The 21,053-nt window shown below is 38.3% G+C and overlaps 1 protein-coding gene across 2 annotated transcripts in view; it reads right to left on the bottom strand.

Annotated features, from left to right (window-relative positions):
• Positions 1-21,053, bottom strand: part of AMN1 (antagonist of mitotic exit network 1 homolog) — a 57,961-nt gene that overhangs the window by 6,006 nt on the left and 30,902 nt on the right. Inside the window, exons 4-7 of one of the 2 annotated variants that reach the window (XM_039247684.1) lie at positions 19,540-19,757; positions 19,158-19,214; positions 11,657-11,768; positions 4,281-4,363 (exon numbers count right to left, since the gene is read on the bottom strand). In XM_039247684.1, the coding sequence (XP_039103615.1) occupies positions 4,356-4,363; positions 11,657-11,768; positions 19,158-19,214; positions 19,540-19,757 (395 nt within the window). In that variant the 3' untranslated portion in view covers positions 4,281-4,355. Of the gene's footprint in view, positions 1-4,280; positions 4,364-11,656; positions 11,769-19,157; positions 19,215-19,539; positions 19,758-21,053 lie in introns of those variants that run through there. The other variant, XM_039247683.1, reaches the window with a different exon arrangement.

Here is a 21,053-nt window from a genome sequence, read left to right on the forward strand (position 1 = left end):
GAAATAAGTCAGGCAGAGAAGGACAAATACCATATGTTTGCACGTATAGGAGGATTAGGAGGAACTTGACGGAGGACCAAGGGGGAGAAGAAGGGCGGAAATGGTGGGGGAAAGGGAGAGAGGCAAACCATGAGAGACTCTTGAATGCTGACAAGAACTGAGGACTGATGGATGTGGGGGGGAGGGGGGGATGGGCATGAAGGAGGGCACTTTGGGGATGAGCACTGAGTGTTATGTAGAAACTAATTTGACAATAAACTATTTGTAAAAAAAAAAAAAAAAAAAAAAAAGGAATACGTGATGCCTATGAGTTTATTATGCTATATGGAGAAACTGGATTCTCCAAGTATTTAGTGATCCCTTGCCAGAACACAGTAGAAACTGTAGGGGAGGAAAAACAATTTCCCCTTTATCCTTCTGAGTTCTTGGCTGAGATCCTCCTGAATAAAAAGACAGATTAACCAGAAAAAAACAGTTTATCAATATGTATACTTATTTCATCTATGCATGAGAGATACCACGGAAAATAAGTAAGCTCCCTGAGATGGCCCTAGTCACCACCTTAAATGCCATCTTCAGCCAAAGACAAAAGAAAGATATTGGGGTGGGGTGGGCAGGCCAATTATAGGAAGTTACTAGAAAAAGTTACTTCTAAGAAGTAAAAGGTAGGATTTGCTCTACACATTTAGGTTGGTGTCTCCTCCACTGGTAAGATTCTCTTGTATTTAGAGTTACCCTTCTGTTTCCGGGGTAGAGAGGGAGATCTTTACAGATAGAGATTTTCTTTACAAATGCAAATTTCTCTAATAAAAGGATAATTTCTTCATATTCAGAGCTCTCTGGTTGTCTGCTATTTCTCAAAAACAATCAGCTCAACAAACAAGTCCTTATCCTAAAGAAGCGTATTTTGGGGTGGCATCTTCTGCCACCCTAGAAAACAAAGACAACATTGAAAAAGACTCAAAAAGTCATCAAACCAATCCCACTGCTGTTGCTTGATGTCGTTCTCCTACTTCCCGCCCTTTTCTAGTAACAATTAAGCCACCTGACACCACCAGCTCAGGGAGTTGCTCTGTTGGGGGAAAAATTAGAGACTGTGCATCAGGTGACTTAGGTTTTTTCTTCTAGTTCTACTTTTAAGTATTTCCACTTAAATTCATTCTCTGTTCCCTTATCCTTAAAACAGGGGTGTTGTATAAATGAAGTCTAAGGAAGCTTCTACCATCTCTCAAAATCTATGACTAATATAGATGAGACTGTAGATAATAAAGTTTTGAAAGAGATACACAGAGCACCAAGAAAAAGAAGAAATTGTGGGAAGTATAAATTAACGAATGTTTTCAAATGATCAAGGAAAATGTAATTTAGGTATTTTTGTAGAATTCACAGTGAAAAATGTGAGGCTGGCAGATTTTTACAAACAATAGTTCTAATGCTTCAAGTGCTTCATTAGTGTCTGGCATAAAGAAGTTCTGTCATACAGGGGCACTTGGATGGCTCAGGCAGGTAAGCGGTTAAACATCAGACTTTGGCTCAGGTGATCTCACAGTTAGGGAGTTGGAGTCACCTGTCAGGCTCTGTGCTGACAGACTTGAGCCTGCTTCGGATTCTGTGTCTCCCTCTCTCTGCGCCTCCCCTGCTCACACTCTGTATCTCTGTCTCTGTCTCTCTCAAAAATAAATAATAAAAGCATTTTACAAATATTTTTAAAAAGTTCTGTCATGCGGGATTGGTAATGGATGAATAAATAGAGAGGAGGAAATAATAATATAGAGTTTAGAAAAAGTAAAATGCAAAATAAAAAAAGAGTTATCCTTTAAGCAAGAAGTCAACTTTAATTAAAGGAAACTCTGAAGCAAAACACTTGGGTCTTAAAAAAATATATTTTTTAATTAAAAAAATTGTTTTTAAAAAAATTTCTGAGAGAGAGAAAGACAGCGTGAACAGGGGAAGGTCAGAGAGAGAGGGAGACACAGAATCTGAAACAGGCTCCAGGCTCTGAGCTAGCTGTCAGCACAGAGCCAGACGAGGGGCTCGAACCCACAAACCATAAGATCATGACCTGAGCCAAAGTCGGACGCTTAACCGACTGAGCCACCCAGGTGCCCCCTTTTACCCTTTTACATCATTAACCACCTTTTACTAGTCAACAATTATATCACATTTTCCTGTTCAAATGGCTGGTTTCTGTCTTTTGACGGATGTACAATCCAGATATCCATCATCAGATGAATGGATAAACATGGTGCAATATACTCACACCATTAGCTACTACTCATTAGTAAAGAGGAAGGAACTACTGGTACATGTAATCAGGTGATGATTGTCAAAAATATGCTGAACAAAGGTGGCAGCTGTCAGCACAGAGCCTGATGAGAGGCTTGAACTCATGAACAGGGAAATCACAACCTGAGCTGAAACCAAGAGTTGGTCGTTTAACCAACTGAGCCACACAGGTGTCCCTTAAAGTACTTTTGTTTTGGGCTCTGTGTGGTAAATCTTGACATATTTATGATCCAGGAATTGAAGTCAAGAACTTCCTTGTATAGTAATCAGAGTGAAACTAATCCTCACATATGACTAAAATTTGGGTCAGTTCAATCAAAAGTGGCAGATTTCCTGTTGGATTTTCCTGTCTTTCAGTGTAAAATATAAATCTAGTGCCATCTTACTGTTTTATTGTCCTTCTAAAACCTAAACCTTCATGCCTGCAAATACTGTGAAACTGAAATGCATGTCTGTTGTAGATTAGTAAAGGTGTGTGAGTTGAACTTACTGATAATCATTGCAGACATAATTGAATTAAAAATAGTTTAATAAGTTGTAAAATTATTTTCCTACCTCCATAACATCTATAAAAAGTACATTATGTGAAAGAACAAAATTCAACCAAGTAAATTATTGGCTTTACTAATTGGTTCATTAATCAGGCTGCATCCCATCTAGCAAGTAGAATGGAGTTCTAAAGAATTGTACAAAATGGGGGGCGCCTGGGTGGCTTAGTCGATTGGGCGTCCGACTTTCGCTTGGGTCATGATCTCGCGGTTCGTGGGTTCGAGCCCCGTGTCGGGCTCTGTGCTGACTGCCAGCTTGGAGCCTGGAGCCTGTTTCAGAGTCTGTGTCTCCCTCTCTCTCTGACCCTCCCCTGCTCACGCTGTCTCTCTCTCTCTCTCTCTCCTAGAAATAAATAAAACATTAAAAAAAAAAAAAAGAATTGTACAAAATGGAAGATTTTTATAGGAAGAAGAGTAGGGCAAGAACTTATTAGCAAAAGAAAAGAAAGGATTGGTTCAGGCAAGTTCCCTTGCTCACAGGGGGAAAGGCAAGGGGTCTTAATAGGTGGAGTATCTTATCTTTCTTTGGGGGATAAAGGGACCATGTGACAGATTACCTCAAAGGTGCTGACCAGAAAACTCACACTGATTGGCTTGCAATTTCACTCCTGGAGAAGTTGAAACTTCAGGTAAGTCTTAGTTTGCTGTACTGAGGCAAGTGACTCTACCTTTGGCCTGTGGCCTTCTAACAATCATAATTTACAATATTTTAAATAGCTTAGTTGTTTTTTTTTTTTTCTCTTTTGCAGGAATAAAATCAGAAGGTTTCTAAGTGTCAAGACCCAATTTATAATGTGGAGTTCTGTTTACAGTCTGACTGTAAGGTTAAGAAAATTTAAACATACTAAGAATTATAGTAGAGAAGATGAACCTATTAATTGAGGGAATCCGATGAGAAAATACAGCAGAAACTGCCAATTTGGCAGTCTGATTACTGTGAGGTTAACATTATAATTGAACATACATATGCATATGTTTTTTTTTTTAATTTTTTTTTTAAATGTTTTCTTTATTTCTAGGAGAGAGAGAGAGAGAGACAGCGTGAGCAGGGGAGGGTCAGAGAGAGAGGGAGTCACAGACTGAAACAGGCTCCAGGCTCTGAGCTGGCAGTCAGCACAGAGCCCGACACGGGGCTCGAACCCACGAACCGCGAGATCATGACCTAAGCGAAAGTCGGACGCTTAACCGACTAAGCCACCCAGGCGCCCCCATATGCATATGTTTTTATGGAAAATAAATCATATTATCTTATATAGTCATATATAAGCAACCACACAGATATATAAGCATGAGGGAAAACATCATATAATGTGTCATGTGAAGTAAGAAAACTTTCATTTACCAGGCCAAAAACTTCTTTGGAGAAAAAATAAATAAAAATTAAATATAAAGTGAATATATTACCTCATTTTATTTTCATTCAATGATGGTAGCAAAAATATACAATGGTTTGGAGTGCTGACAGGAAAGGGGGAAGAGTAGAGACGATCTGGGTAGCTGAGAAGCTTCGGCTTCTTCTCTTTATGAACCTTTATTAATAAAACCATGGGGTATGAATTCTTTTGCATTATTACCAGATCTCCCAATTTTATGGCTGACAATTAGACACAAGGGAAAGCTGAGGTCCACGAAAGGGTTCTGTGGGAACCCAAAAAAATCTTTGGGAAATGCTTGGATAAAGAAAGTTAAATAATATTCTTAGCTATAGTGTTTCTCAGAGTCTTTGATAAATTAAAATTCATTAGAGTGGTATGTTGCGTTTCTCAAACTTTTTGGACATATAAACACTTAGCTCTATGCTATTGTTGGAGAAGAAAAACTTCCCTCTACCCTTCAAGATTCTTCTGGCCGGTTTATGAGTTAAATTGACATGAGATAGATTAACAGGAGAAAATCAAATTTAATTTGCATGTATGGAGGTCTCATAGATATGGTACCTAAGAAGTGACCATCACAGGCAGCTTTTAGACAGAGAAACAATAAATTTGTGGGGAACTGATAGGAAAAGGAAAACTTATCTTTGGGAGCTTGAATTAATAAGGAGTTCCAAACAGAATTTGGGCTGGGGTAGTAAATAGGTAAAAGAATAAGGTTTATATAGGCTTCTTAGGTCTTGAATTCCCCATCTCCAATGATAAGGATGCCTTTCTATCTCCTGGTGCGGGGAAATTTGCTTCCTACCTTTCTGGAGACAAAAGAGGGTCAGAGTGTTCTTGCATTGGCTGTTTCTTAAGTAACTTTATTTTTTATTTAAAAAAATGTTTATTTTTGACAGAGAGAGAGAGAGGAGGAGAGAGTTTGAGGGATAGAGGGGCAGAGACAGAGGGGGACAGAAGATCTGAAGTGGGCTCTGTGCTGATAGTAGAGAGCAGGATGAGGGGTTCAGTCACGAACTGTGAGATCATGACCTGAGCTGAAGTCAAATACTTAACTGACTGAGCCATCCAGGTGCCCCTCTTAAGTAACTTTCATTCAAAATAATAAATACGCTCCAGGGCATATTTTGGGGTGGCCTTCCCTGAGTCCCAACACTATACCTACCTGTGATATTTTCTATAACATCATACCATCCCAGGCCACTATAGCAAGTTTAAGGGATTTCAGGGCAGAGCAAGGAAAAAGATATGGCCACACGATGGCAGTAGGACACAACGAGCTGTATTTGGGCAGTGCTTTGACAGATTTGCTTGCAGAAGTCCCTCACAACATGAGACCTTCCAAAGACAATAGTGTGTCTGCGAGGGCACTACTAACAAGGGAAGGAAGGTGAGGCAACTCTCAGAGGACCAGACAGGAGGATTAGATATCATGGTGTTGCTCTGCATCAAGATAAGGAGTCTCTGGGTCAGAGAGCTTCAAAAGGCAAGGGCATCTTTTACACCCCTAGGTTTCATCTTACCTATGGTGGTAGATGTTGAATGCCGTTTTTCAGGGTGTGCAAAGCAGGCAGGCTCTAGATGGTTAAATATGCTTCTTTAAAAAATGTATTTTATATTATATTGTATTTTATTTTTTAATTTAAATTGTTTTATAGGCGCCTGGGTGGCTCAGTCAGTTAAGCATCCGACTTTGGCTCAGGTCATGATCTCACGGTTTGTGGGCTCGAGCCCTGCGTCGGGCTCTGTGCTGACGGCTGGCTCAGAGCCTGGAGCCTGTTTCAGATTCTGTATCTCCCTCTCTCTCTGCCCCTCCCCTGCTCACGCTGTCTCTCTCTCAGAAAAACATTAAAAAAAAAATTTTTAAATGTAAGTTTATTTATTTATTTTGAGAGAGAGAGAGATGAGAGAGCACAAGTGGGGGAGGGGCAGAGAGAAGGAGAGACAGAATCCCAAGGAGGCTCCATGCCATTAGTGAAGAACCCAATGTGGGGCTTAAACTCACGAACTGTGAAATCATGATCTGAGCTGAGATCAAGAGTTGGATGCTTGAAGCACCTGGGTGGCTCAGTCAGTTAAGCATTCAACTTTGGCTCAGGTCATGATCTAATGATTCCTGAGTTCAAGTCCCATGTCAGTCTCTGTGCTGACAAGCTTGGAGCCTGGAGCCTGCTTCAGATTCTGTGTGTCCCTCTCTCTCTGCCTCTTCCCTGCTAATATTCTCTCTTTCTCTCAAAGATAAATAAACATTAAAAAAAAAAAAAGAGTTGGATGCTTAACTGAATGCACCACACAGGTGCCTCTATTTTTTTTTATTTTAGAGAGAGAGAATGTGAATGGGAGAGGACAGAAGGCGAGAGAGAATCCCAAGCAGGCTCCACACTGACTGTGGAGCCCAGTGTGGGGCTCGATCCCTCGACCTTGGGATCATGACCTGAGCTGAAATCAAGAGTCGGATGCTCATCCAACTGAGCTATCCATGTGCCCCAAGATCTGTGTTTTAAGCCTGTATTTAGAACCATTGAATAAATGAAGATTCGGTGCTGGTGGGCTTTTGAACTAACAGTCCCAACTGGATGTGAAGAAGTAGACAACACAGAGGTCATCTTTGGTTCATTTACTTAACAGTAATATAGTTGGTAAATGCTGGCCTAGACAATCTTCCAGGTCAACTATAGTTATTTTATCCCAAGTATTTTGAACTTCTGTCATTTTAATGTCTACTTTCACTTCCAGTAGCCACATGAAAATATAAGAAGTGATTTGAAAAGGGTATTTGTTACTGCTCCAAATGCCGAAGTTAATTGATAACTGTTCTTTTGCTGTAAAGCAATGATTCTCAAAGTGTGGTCTGCAGATTCTACAGTCAGATCTTTTGAGGGTTGTGAGCTAAACTGGTCACTTTATTCATGGAGCACCACTTCTCTTTGAAAGAGTGACTGATAGCCTAAGGTTATTCAGACTTGGGTGCTTCTCAGACTATTTCTTAAAAACGAGCAAAATGAACCTGTCAGTTTAAAGGAAACAAATGACAGAGTTTGTTGGCAATGATCAAAATTTAGCTTCCAAGTGAATTTTGGAAAATCTGTAGCTGCCACTATGATCTTGACAACTACCCAATGGTGATATTAACAAATGTGACTTTTTTGGTATAATGAAATGTGTCAACATTGGAAGATCTATATTACTAAGAGAACCAATATTGCCCAAAATGCCGATGCATGACATTACTAACTTATGTATGGGTAAAAGAACCAAAGATCTAATCAAATGCAAGACAGACCAATGGATTATGATGTAAGTATATAAAAATTTCATTAATATGTTTTCACTTCCTGCACTGCAACTAATTTTTAAGAAATGACCAGTTACTGAGTTTGGGGGTAATATCAAAGAAAAGCATCCAAAGAGTAACCAGAGAGATAATGAGGGTAAAATGAGCAACAGTTGTCTTTATGACATGTTGCTTAGCCAAGTTATCCTGAGACAAATATAACAGAAGATTAAAATAGAATTACTACAGCTACTGTTCTAGGACTAGAGATACCAGCTACTGTCTGCTTCTAGTGGGATTCCAGATCACCTACACATGACTTGAAAATGCTTGGCTAAAATCTGATTTTGGAATCAATGGCACTTCATCCATTCAAAGATATGAGAGTATTAAAGTGAGAAGGGTTAGAGAATAGGGAATTGAAGAAAGGATTTCTTTGAAGACAGCTGTGATTGGAGTTCTAGAAAGAAGCCTAGAGGTGTTTGCTTTTCCCTTCAAGCCTAGTGAGAGGAAATTCTAAGGAGATCAGTAGGTGAGTCTAATATATCCCTTGGAGCTTGGGAGACATAGGACACCAATATCAAACCCATATCTAAGAAAACTAAAGGACAAAAGGCTATGGTGAGTCTATGCAGCTAAAGAGAAGACTGGGTTGGGAAGTACCCGCACTCTCATTGCTGAAAGTATGTGTTTCCTGTGGACAGAGATGGGATGCCATGGGTTTGTCTTAAATTTTGCTCATGAATGCAACTGGGATAAGTTAGGAAACCTGAAACAGAGAGAGACTGAGGTGTATTGCTAGATGCCTGGCGACAGAGAAAGAAAACATTACCTACTAGCCAGAAGAGGCACTGTGGCTTGAATCAAGAGAACTGCAGACAGGAGATACATGCAGTGATGGGGGTGGGGGGTAGGAAGCGAGCCCGGAAACACCTCAGAAGTGTCCCACTGTTGAGAGAGTCCGGATCCGCTCACTCCCAGGGCCCAGAGTGCTGACACCTGGTCACAGTAGCACCTCTGTTTCTGCTTATCCCAGGCATGCCCTGCACTAACATTGGTGGGATCAGAAACCACGGTGGGCAAGCTGGGGAAGGAAGAGACGTGAGGGCTGGTAAAAGAGAGGAACTAACAATGTCCCTTTATGCACTGCAGGCCAGATCTGAGCCGACCGGGGGAGCAAAAGCTTTCACTTGAACTTGTTTGGAGTAATGCATGGATCTAAGACATTTTAGTTACTGAAATGAGAGGTTTCAGTGATAAGAAATGACAAGGCATTTTAACCATCTGAGAATGATAAGAAAAGTCAATGGCATGTGGGATTTCATCTGGCAGTAGGGAAAATCTGCTCTTTAGAGTAGATTTGTAGTATTTGTAATAAATAATAAATAAATTTGTAATTTGTTTTTGTGAGGAAAAGCGAGTGACTTTTGAGTACCCCTTGCTTGTTCAATATATTGATCAAATGCACACATAGCTCAGGGGGTAGATTTACACATTTAGATTGTTATTCTAGAAAGATTGTCAAAGATTGTTGTTATGCTGTGGTCTCTTTGATCTTAAAATAAGAGCCTACTTGTTAGAATACAATTTTTTGCCTTATTTGATAACCAGAGAACCTGTTTGCCTTCTTTCAACCCTCAGGATAATGTACATAGGTACCAATCCCCTGCACTCAGTTCCATGAGTTTTTCTTGTTCTAAGTGATTTTCTTTTTCTTTTTTAAAATATTTTTATTTATTTGTTAGAGAGAGAGAGAGACAGCATGAGCAGGGGACGGTCAGAGAGAGAGGGAGACACAGAATCTGAAACGGGCTCCAGGCTCTGAGCTAGCTGTTAGCAGAGAACCGAACGTGGGGCTCGAACCCGCGAACTGTGAGATCATGACCTGAGCCAAAGTCGGACGCTTAACTGCCTGAGCCACCCAGGTCCCCTTCTAAGTGATTTTCTTTAAATTATTATTACTAATTTTAATAGATACAACCATCCACATGATACAAAATTCAAAAGGAACAAAGGGTATATAGTATAGGCTTTTTCCTACTCTTGTCCCTTCACAACTTTCCCTGGAGGTAAGCACTGTTAACACTTTCTTTTTTTTTTTTTTTTTTTTTAATTTGAGAGAGAGAGAAAGAGCGTGTGCAAGTGTAAGTGGGGAAGTGGGGCAGAGAGAGAGAGAAGTCCCAAGTCATGGGACTTGATCCCCTGACCCTGGGATCATGACCTGAGCCAAAATCAAGAGTCGGGTGCTCAACCGAGTCACCCAGGCGCTCCTGTTAACGGTTCCTGATATCTGTTTTGGGTTTAATTTTCTGAGAAATGGCTTGGCCAAAAATAAGTTTTGGTCTTCATTATAGAGGTCACCGATACCAAATACAACCTGTTTGTTGCAGGCTGGGTTTACATGGACAATCCAAACATAAGAACAGAAGGTTGCTAAAAGGACCTCTAGGATCATAACTCAACCTAGAGAAAATCTGTTTAGACTGATATTAGAGAAATGACCTGGGAGGACTGGGCATCAGTGCTGACTGACAAGTGAAGTCCAGGTTACACTGTGGCATGTGGGCCATTGCAGAGGTAATGCAAAATGGCTGAGGTGCTATGGTTGCAAGACACGGCCATGTATAGTATCATGGCTCTTTCTTTTTTTTTTTCTCACAATAACATTAGTTTATTCATTATTTTATATAAATTATGATACCCAATGATATTTTGCCCTTTAAAAATTTATATTCCTATATATTACTATTACTGCTATTATATTTTATAAGCAATAAAATATTTTTAAAGGTAAAATCTTTATATTTTACTATTGTCAGTAGCCTTTTCTTTTTTCTCCAAAAAATTTTTTTACTTGAGTACAGTTGACACACAATGTGACATTAGTTTCAGGTGTACCACATAGTGATTCAACATCTCTCTATGTTATACTATCCTCACCACAAGTGTAGCTACCATACTATCTGTCACCATACACAAATACCATTGGTTATAATCCCCTATGTTATAGCTTTTATTTGTAGTATCAAGGCTCTTATACAAGCCAAATGGGCTGCGACTACTTTGCTCTCCTTCAGTGAAGTATCATATTAGCCTAAGAGTCTAAATTGTTCTGAATACATTATGCTCTGCTCACCACAAGTGTAGCCACCATCTGTCACCATACAACACCACTGGCTATATTCCCTATGCTGTGTTTTATCTCCAGTATCATGGCTTCCAGTCACAGGCCAAATGGGCTGTGACTACTTTGTTCTCCTTCAGTGAAGTATCTATCACATTAGTCTGAGTCCACACTGTTCGGAATTTCAATAGCTATAATTTGATGAGATTATAGTCAACAGGTCATTTAGCATATTTAATAGATGTAATATTAGAAGCTTGAATTTTTTTGTCTACATAAAACATCATGTTTAATATCAACACTACTACCATCTCATCATCCTCATCATAGTTAACACTAAAAATATTTTTAAAAAAAACCATGTATTTATTTTATTTATTTATTTATTTTTTAATGTTTTATTTATTTCTAGGAGAGAGAGAGAGAGAGAGAGAGAGACAGCGTGAGCAGGGGAGGGTCAGAGAGAGAGGGAGTCACAGACTCTGAAACAAGCTCCAGGCTCTGAGCTGGCAGTCAGCACAGAGCCCGACGCGGGGCTCGAACCCACGAACCGCGAGATCATGACCCAAGCGAAAGTCGGACGCTTAACCGACTAAGCCACCCAGGCGCCCCACCATGTATTTATTTTAGAGAGAAAGAGTGTGAGCAGGGGAGGGACAGATAGAGAGGGGGATAAAGAATCTAAACCGGGGTCAGCTCACTGGGGTGAGCCCCAATGTGGGGCTCGATCTCACGAACTGTGAGATCATGACCTGAACTGAAGTCAGACGTTCAACCGGCTGAGCCACCCATGCGACCCTATAGTTAACATTTATTGAACAGTTAGCATCACCAGTACCACCATCATCGTGACTAACATTTGCTGAGCCCTTACTCTGTGCTAGCCACCATATAAAGTGCTGTCAGATAATTTTCATGACCAAGCTTACTAGTATTATATCCATTTTACAGATGAGGAAACTGAATAATGGAATGGGTTGAGTAATTTACTCAAGGACACACAGTTATTAAATGATGAAGCCAGGATCTAGCAATCTATCATACTAACCTGTTATTAAAGGGCATCCATGGAAGAGTAATATACGTATCTGAGGGCAGCAAGTGAGGACAGCTTCTACAGCTTCATCAGTCAGATTCACACAATGTCCCATATGAATCTCCTATTTAAAAATAAAGAAAGGATAGTTAAAAGAAATAAATAGATTTATGATGACAGTATGAAAAAGCTTGGGAAATACTCTGATACAAAAAGAACCAGGGGCGCCTGCCCAGCTCAGTTGGGGGAGAATGTAAATCTTGATTTCTTGGTCATGAGTTTGAGCCCCATGTTGGGTGGAGAGATTACTCAAATAAATAAAGCTTAAACAGCAAACAAACAAAAAGAACGAAATATCTACTTGCAAGAAAAATTCTGTAGAAAGGACTAATGTAAGTATGCAGTAATTTGGAAAGTATAGATGATTTAAAAGTTAAGTGCCCAACCATTTTATAAAGCAATATGGCAAAATCTGTTAAAGCCGAAGATAAGTGTACCCCAGAACCCAGCGGTTCCAACTCCAAATGTCCATTATACATAGAATAGCTCTTGCATACGTTCCCAAGGAAATAATTTATAAATATGCTCATTTTAATATTATCTGTAATAGTAAAGAAGTGGGTAATGAAGAAACAAATGGTGGCTTATTAAAGGAACGGATAAAAGAGTTAAAATGAAGAACATCTCCTTGAGTTAACAGGCATAAATCCCAAACAGCATGTTAGTTCGGACACTTTGGAACAACTTTCTATATGACCTAGAAACTTCATTCCTACGTGTTTACCCAAGAATAATGAAAATGTATGTCTACACAAAGACTTGTATGCAAATTTCCATAGCAGTATTCATAACAGTCCAAAATTAGAACAACCCTAATGTCCCTCAAATGGTGAATGTCTGAGCAAACTGTCATATCCACACTATGGAATACTACTCAGCAAAATCAGCAAATAAAAGGAATGAAATATTAACACATGCAATAACATGGATGAATCTCAAAAACATTATGCTAAGTGAAAGAAGTAAAAGGAAAAAAGTAAAAAAAAAAACAAAACTGTATTGCATGACTCCATTTACATAACATTCTCGAAAAGGCAAAACTATAACGACAAAGTAAATCCCTGGTTGCCTGGGGATGGAGGCATGGCAGGGAACGACTGCAGCGGGATGGGAGGAAACTTATTTAGGCTGATGGAAATGTTTTATACGTCAATGTGGTGGTTACAGGTGGTGGTGGCAGTTACCAAAATTCGTCACACTGTGCACTTAAAGTACGTACATTTTATTGTATACAGATTATACCTTTTTAAAAAATGCTTATTGTTTATTTCTGAGAGAGAGAGAAGAGAGACAGCGTGAGCAAGGGAGGGTCAGAGAGAGGGAGACACAGAATCTGAAACAGGCTCCAGGCTCTGAGCTGACTCAAACCCACGAACTGTGAGATCATGACCTGAGCCGAAGTCGGAGGCTTAACCGACTGAGCCACCCAGGCGCCCCTACAGATTATACCTTAATAAAGCTTGAAAGATTAAACAATTTTGAATAAAAAAGCAAATTGTAATAGAACACATATATTATGAAACTATCAGTTGAAAATTTATAACATAAGGCAATACTCTATCATGTTTATAGATCTATATCTATATATTTCTATCCATATATAGATAAAGTATGCAAACACACAAGGATAAATACACAGGCGTCTTTAGAATAGTGGTTATTTTTGAAGAAAGAAAGGGAGAATGAGTGTCAGGGGAGCTTTACAGGTACCATTTTTAACAACGATCTGAAAGAAGTGCAGAAAATATTAAAATTCAAGGAGCGTCTGGGTGGCTCAGTCGGTTAAGCATTCAACTCTTGATTTCAGCTCAGGTCAGGACTTCACAGATCGTGGGATCAAGTCTCCTGTGCTAACGGCATGGCGCCTGCTTGGGATTCTCTCTCTCTTTCCCTCTCTCTCTGCCCCTCCCCTGCTCATGCTCTCTCTCTCAAAATAAATGAATAAACTTAAAAATAAAAAGAAAATGTTAAATTCAACTGTTTGATCCACAGTTTTGTGTTATATTACTTTCTATACTTTTTCATATGTTTGAAATATTATATGTCTCTTGTTTGATGTTTTAATTTGGAATTGTTCTGCATTGGTGGTGGGAATATAAAATAGTACAGCCACTATGAAAACAGTATGACAGTTCCTTAAAAAATTAAACATAGCATTACCATATAATCCAGCTATTTCACTTCTAGGTAAATACCCAAAGAATTGAAAGCACAGACTTGAACAGATATTTGTATATCTATGCTCATAGAAGCAGTATTCATAATAGTGAAATGGTAGAAACAAATATTGATAGATGAATGTATAAACAAAGTGTTTATGTACTTATATATATACACACACACATATGCATATATAAACACATTCATATATAAACATACACATGTGTGTGCATATATACATGAATATACCATATAGATACAATGAAATATTATTCAATCTTTTAAAAAATTTTTTTAAATGTTTATTTATTTTTGAGAGAGAGACAGAGTGCGAGCAGGGGAGGGGCAGAGAGAGATGGAGACACAGAATCTGAAGCAGGCTCCAGGCTCTGAGCTGTCAACACAGAGCCCGACATGGGGCTCAAACTCATGAAGGGTGAGATCATGACCTGAGCTGAAGATGGACACCCAACCAACTGAGCCACCCAAGCGCCCCAATATTATTTACTCTTAAAAAGGAATGAAATTATGATATGTGCAACACATAGATAAACCTTGAAAACATTATGCTAAGCGAAATAAGTCAGACACAAAAGGACACGTTGTATGATCCACTTATATGAGTTATCTAGAATAGGCAAATTCATAGAGACAGAAAGTAGAATAGAGGTAGCTAGAGATTGGGGGTAAGGGGTAATGGGGAATTATTGTTTAATGGGTAATGAGTTTCAGTGTAGGATCAGGAAAAAGTTCTGGGGATGCATGGTGGTGCTGGCAGCACAACAATGTGAATGTATTAATCCCATTGAATAGTACACTAAAAATGGTTAAAATGGTAAAGTTCGCATTGTGTATATTTGACCACAGTAAAAAAACATTTTAAGAATTTTGGAAGTAAGGGGGCACCCCAGTGGCTTACTTGGTTGAGTGCCTGACTCTGGATTTCGGCTCAGGTCATGATCTCATGGTTTGTAAGTTTGAGCCCTGCATTGGGATCTGTGTTGGCAGTGCGGAGCCTGCTTGGGATTCTCTCTCTCCCTCTCTATCTCTGCTCCTCCCCCACTCATGCTGTCTCTCTTTCAAAATAAATAAATAAATCAATAAACTAAAAAAAAAAAAGAATTTTGGAAGTAAGGTTTATCTAATAGTTGACATGGATATTTATGGTAGTAATCTTTTTCCTCCTGAAAAGTTGATATTAAGTTGGTGTACATATTATAATCAATCATATCTTATAAATAAAAGAAACCTGAGTATACTGAAAACTCACAAAAATTGAGGAAAAAAGCATTTTTTGTTATAAATTGGCAAAGGCTCCAAAGAAATACAATTTGAGAACAGATGGACAAAAGAGTGTTCCACTCAAGTACCATTTAAAATATATTAAGGCATTAAAAAAAAGGATTCAATGCTGCTAAGTGGGGCCTTGGCAAAATTGTGAATTCACAACATAAGCGTTATAGGAAACAATTTTACAACAATTTAGGAGCATTAATGTGTCCATATCTATTGACCTACTTATTCCATTTTTGGGGGTTCATTACACAAATGGAAGAAAAAATTGTAAGCCCCAACATATGATTATTTCTAACAGTTAAAAACTGGAAATAATCTGAATTACCAACAACAGAAAAAATGATTTAAGGAAGGAATAATACATCATCTGAACAGATTTTTTTCTCTGATATACCAATGCCTAGAACACGGTAGGTGCTTAATAAATATTTGTTGAATAAATGAAATTTTACAGGCAAAAACACTTTTAACCATGAAGATTATAGTAATTTACAAAATGATTGTAATTAAAGTTAATATGATAACATTTATTGAGGTACTATTATTTGTCCGGAACTGCAGTAAAACATGGGGATAAAATGATGATAAAATGATGAACAAAATGGTCTCTGCCCACTGAGAATTTAAATCAACAGAAATCTTAGAAACAATCATGACATTCAATAAACATTGTAACATAGGTTTGTATAACTGTTTGTCAATCTTTTAGGAAAGCTTCTTAGACTTTTTTTTTTTAATTAAGTAAACTCTATTCCCAATGTGGGGCTTGAACTCTTAACACTGAGATCAAGAGCTGCATACTCTACTGACTAAGCCAGCCAGGCATCTTAGGTCCTTAGACTTTTAATCAAATTTCTTTTCTTATCTTTTTTTTTTTTAAGCTTATTTATCTATTCTGAGAGACAGAGAGAGTGAGCATGACAGGCAGAGAGAGAGAGGGAGAGCGAGAATTCCAAGGCCCCATGCTGTCAGCACAGATCCAGCACTGGCTTCAATCCCACAAACCATGAGATCATGACCTGAGCCGAAATCAAGGGCAGGATGCTCAACTGACTGACATCCCCAAATTTATTTTCAAGTTACAAACAATTTAGTAACACTGATAATATAATTTCCAGGAACAGAACATATGAAAAGCAAGAGATTAAAACAGGGCATATGATAAAAGGTAGGAATACATATCCACAAGAGAAAAGTCAGTAAAAAAGATGAAAAAATTTTGTGTTTCAGTGAGTCAGAAACTGTGGTCACAAAAATATTACATGCTATGAGATAAAAGTTAAAGTATATTTTCTTTGTTTAAGGAAGGAATTAAATTCTTTAAAAAAGTTTTAAATGTTTATTTATTTTTGAGAGAGAGAGAGAGAGACAGAGTGTGAGTGAGGGAGGGTCAGAGAGAGAGGGAGACACAGAATCTGAAGCAGGCTCCAGGCTCTGAGCTGTCAGCACAGAGCCCAGTATAGGGCTTGAACTGTGAGATCATGACCTGAGCTAAAGTTGGAGACCTACCCGATTGAGCTACCCAGGTGCCCAAAATTCTAATAAAGTTTACAAAGATTTCCACTGAAATATATTGGGACTTAAAGAAATAAGATTTGTAAAACTGAAAATACAAAAAATTGAATGATATGGCACTATAATTGCCAACACTTATTTGTTCCTCAATCTTTTCCTAAGTCTGCTTAGGTTGGTGTTCCTAGTTTTATAATATTGAAGTAAATATGTAGACATATTTCCCATCATTGCATAACATCTAATTTCTGCGGTTTTATTTGGGAATGATAAACTATGTTAACTGTTTGGGAAATTCATTAAAAATGATGATAGGGAGGGGCACCTGGGTGGCTCAGTTGGTTGAGCATCCGACTTCGGCTCAGGTCATGATCTCACGGTTCATGGGTTCAAGCCCCGCGTTGGGCTCTGTGCTAACAGCTAGCTCAGAGCCTGGAACCTGTTTCAGATTCTGTATCTCCCTCTCTCTCTGACCCTCCCCTGCTCATGCTGTCTCTCTCTCAGAAAATAAAAAAAATTAAAAAAAAATGATGATGGGGGCTCCTGGGTAGATCAGGAATTGAGTGTTGTTTGAGTGTTGACTCTTGATTGTGGTTCAGGTCATGATGCCAGAGTCACGGGATCAAGCCCTGCATCAGGCTCTGTGCTGAGTGTGGAGCCTGATTGAGATTCTATCTCTCTCTCCCTCTGCCCCCTCCCCTGCTCATACTCTCTCTCTCTCTCTCTAAACTTAAATAAAATTGATGATGATAATTATAGGATAAGGTTGTTATAAGAATTAGATAACCTAATGAATATAAGGCAATAGTATGTAATATATAGTAAGTACTCAACAAATGTTAGTATTTCAAACAGTAAACGTTATGGCAGAGTTTATTACCCCTATGGTCAGAATGCAATTTGGAATTTGGAACTTGGTATAAGAAAATATGGTAATTTATTACTCAAAAGATTTGTTAAAATAGATATGCTATATGTATGTATGTATGTATACACACGCACACACACATACATACAAGCATCATGCAGATATAAAAACATAAAAAAGATATCTCAGGGCAGTAACTCAAGGAGAAATATTTGGGCAAAAACATGGCATTGCTTTTCTATTACGATAGTTATTACTAATATTTGTAATTCATTTATAGACTGTTTACTTCCAAAAAATTTTTGACATGGCTTATTGTTGAAAAGTACATCTATATTAATAGGCTTAAAAACCCTCACTATAAACTGGGAAAGGTGGAAACCAAAATCCTGGGATAAAAGGCTTCTTACTATATTTAGAAACAGGTTATAGGTGCCACATCAATCCCTGAATAGAAGGGCTGCACACTAATTTAGGATCTTTTTAAATAGCTGTACCATGTGGCTGTTGGGGAGGAAAACTTTTTCTCCATTCTCTTAGGTTCTATCTTTGGGAGCCTGTGACTTAAACTGACAAAGACAGACTAGCAAGAGAAAAGATAAAGTTTATTCACACACTAGCTCGGAAAGAAAGTGGCTCAAAGAAATGGCTATGACTTTGAGTTTATATATCATCTTAACAGAAGAAAGGGAGGGGAGATAGGACACTTAGAGAAAAACAGATGACTTTTAGGGAAAACAAAATGGGCCTTTAGAGAGTAGATGGGAGGTATGATAGTCTTGTCACAATGTTTGTTCATGCAATTTCTCATCTGACTCATCCAGTAAATCCTCCTGGTATTGGGTAGTCTTCCTTGAAAGGGGTTTGGCGCAGTTGAATTCTTTTGGAAGGTTCTGTTTTTAGATAGATGGAAGGGGGGTGTTTCAGACAAAGCCTCTTTTTGCATCTGTAGATTTTTTTTTTCAAGTTTATTTACTTTGAGAAAAAGAGAGAGAGCAAGCTGGGGAGGGTTGGAGAGAGGGAGAGAGAGAGAATCCCAAGCAGGCTCAACACCACCAGCACATAGTCTGAACTAACTAACCATGAGACCATGACCTGAACAGAAATCTAGAGCCAGATGCTTGACCAATTAAGCCACCCAGGTGCCTGCATCTGTTGATTTTTAAACATCTTTAGATCTAAATAAGTGTTATGTGACTGGTATATTCCAGAACCCTTCATGTATATTAAGAAAATAGAATAGTAAAAGACTAGTAGTCTTGGCAATGAAAATTCTAAAGAATATAATTTTACACTGATAAACTTTCATATTCTTCATCCATAATAAGATTATCCTTAAACGTGTTAGAAAGTGAAACTTCTGGAAAATGAGAACTTTCATTGGAAGTAAAATGGGTTTTTATTTAAAGCATGCTTTATCTCCTAACTTTACTGTTTTTCTTCACTCTGGAAATAAACAGAAGGAGGCAAAAACCAAAGCAAACCCAACCAAAAAAAATGCCATGGAAACACCTAATTTATAATAAGGCACTGGTTGTTTGCTACATGCAAAAAATAATTTCTGAGGATAATATAAACATTTAGTTAGCATCAACTTCATAGATTTTTAAAAATTACCTCTAATTTCTTGGCACAAGGTCCATTAACAAGTGCAATCACACCATCATCAGATACCTAAGCAAAGAGAAAAAGCAACACAGCACACTAATGGGAAAGAGGGAAGTAAAATTTTCTAAATATTATTAATCATTTATGTACAGTTTTATTGCCTCCCATTTAGCAAACGTGTGCTTTAGCCAAATTTATCTTTTTCACCCTTACTTAAAATAATTGAGGGAAATGTGCCAAATTATGTTGCAATTATATAAACACTGAAGCATGAGGTAGTCAACAAATTCAACAACAATCGAAAGAATTAATTATGCTCTTCTGATGAGTCATGGAAATTCACTGGGCGAACACATACAGTCTCTGTATTTTAAGTCTATATTTCATTTACCTGAGTAGCTGAGAAATCAACACACTGCAAAAATGGGCAGTTTTCTCCTAAGGCATGTAAGGACACATCAGTAATACCTAAACAGCCACCTAAATCAATGATCTTTAGCAGCCGGCAGTTGCGTGCAAGAGCAAGGACTCCTTCATCAGTGAGATTGCAGCATCTTTTCAAAGAAGCTTCATGCAGGTATGAACAGGAGGCAGCCACAGCTTTTATTCCTGAGGGAAAACATAATCACGTGTCAATGAGCTATATATGTTATGTATATGAGAAATGTGACCGATTTTCATTTTAGCTGTCACCAGTATTGATATATGCAACTGTATGTGAGCCTTTTGCAAAGTAGTCCATCTGTGAGGATATACTTAGTCCAGGGATGCTGCCATTATTAAAACTCTCTTAGAATGTTTCAGGAATTCTCTACTTAGTCTGTGGTATATCATTCAGAGTATCTGTAATGAAGTCTTTATTGTTGACAAGTAGATTTGCCTTTAGGAAACAGCCAAAAGTCATTCAGAACCAAATTAGGTAATTAAATTAGTAGGTAAATCTCCTTTTTGTTAAAACAAAAAGTTTTAAAGTAATAAAATTAATTTTCTTGTGGACTCTGAAGGGAAATCAAAAGTTAAATTGTCCAAATGTCTTAGGTAATAGTTTTCACGCTTTTCCTTAGGAATCATACATATGTTTTTGCATTCTCTCTTCCCCCTTAAATCCAATTAAACTGATGAAAATACACATTGGAGACTTGTCCATGATAATGAGCCACATAAAGAAGAGAGTGCTTTGGGGACCCTGGACCGTTCAATCACACACACATAACAGTGTTAAAAAGATACCTTTATGAGCAGAAGACACAAAAGGAAAGATGGTGAATTCATGTGTAGGTCATTTTTACTGTTTTCTGTATCTTAAGAAAGAACTTCTACTTTTTATTTTTTTACCCCCCCAAAAGAACACCTATTTATCAGTGTCCAGCATGAAAGTTCTTTTTAGTGAGTTATTATTTGTGTAAACACTTTAAAAACTTATGCTTTTTTGAGCTTCTGCACAGTCAAGGAAACAACCCAGAAAATTAATAGGCAACCAACGGAATGGGAAAAGATAGTTGCAAATGACATATCAGATAAAGGGTTAATATCCAGAATCTATAAGGAACTCACCAAACTACACGCCCGAAAAACAAACAACCCAGTGAAGAAATGGGCAGAAGATATGAACAGACACTTCTCCAAAGAGGACATCCAGATGGCCAACAGACACATGAAACGATGCTCAGCATCCCTCCTCATCAGGGAAATACACATCAAAACCACACTGAGATACCACCTCACGCCAGTCAGAGTGGCTAAAATGAGCAAATCAGAGAACTCGAGATGCTGGCGAGGATGTGGAGAAACGGGCACCCTCCTACACTGTTGGTGGGAATGTAAACGGGTGCAGCCCCTCTGGAAAACAGTGTGGAGGTTCCTCAGGAAACTAACACTAGAACTCCCCTATGACCCAGCAATAGC

The sequence above is a fragment of the Hyaena hyaena genome, unplaced genomic scaffold, assembly GCF_003009895.1.
Source record: "Hyaena hyaena isolate Hyena2069 unplaced genomic scaffold, ASM300989v1 scaffold_303, whole genome shotgun sequence".
In the NCBI taxonomy this organism is placed as follows: domain Eukaryota; kingdom Metazoa; phylum Chordata; class Mammalia; order Carnivora; family Hyaenidae; genus Hyaena; species Hyaena hyaena.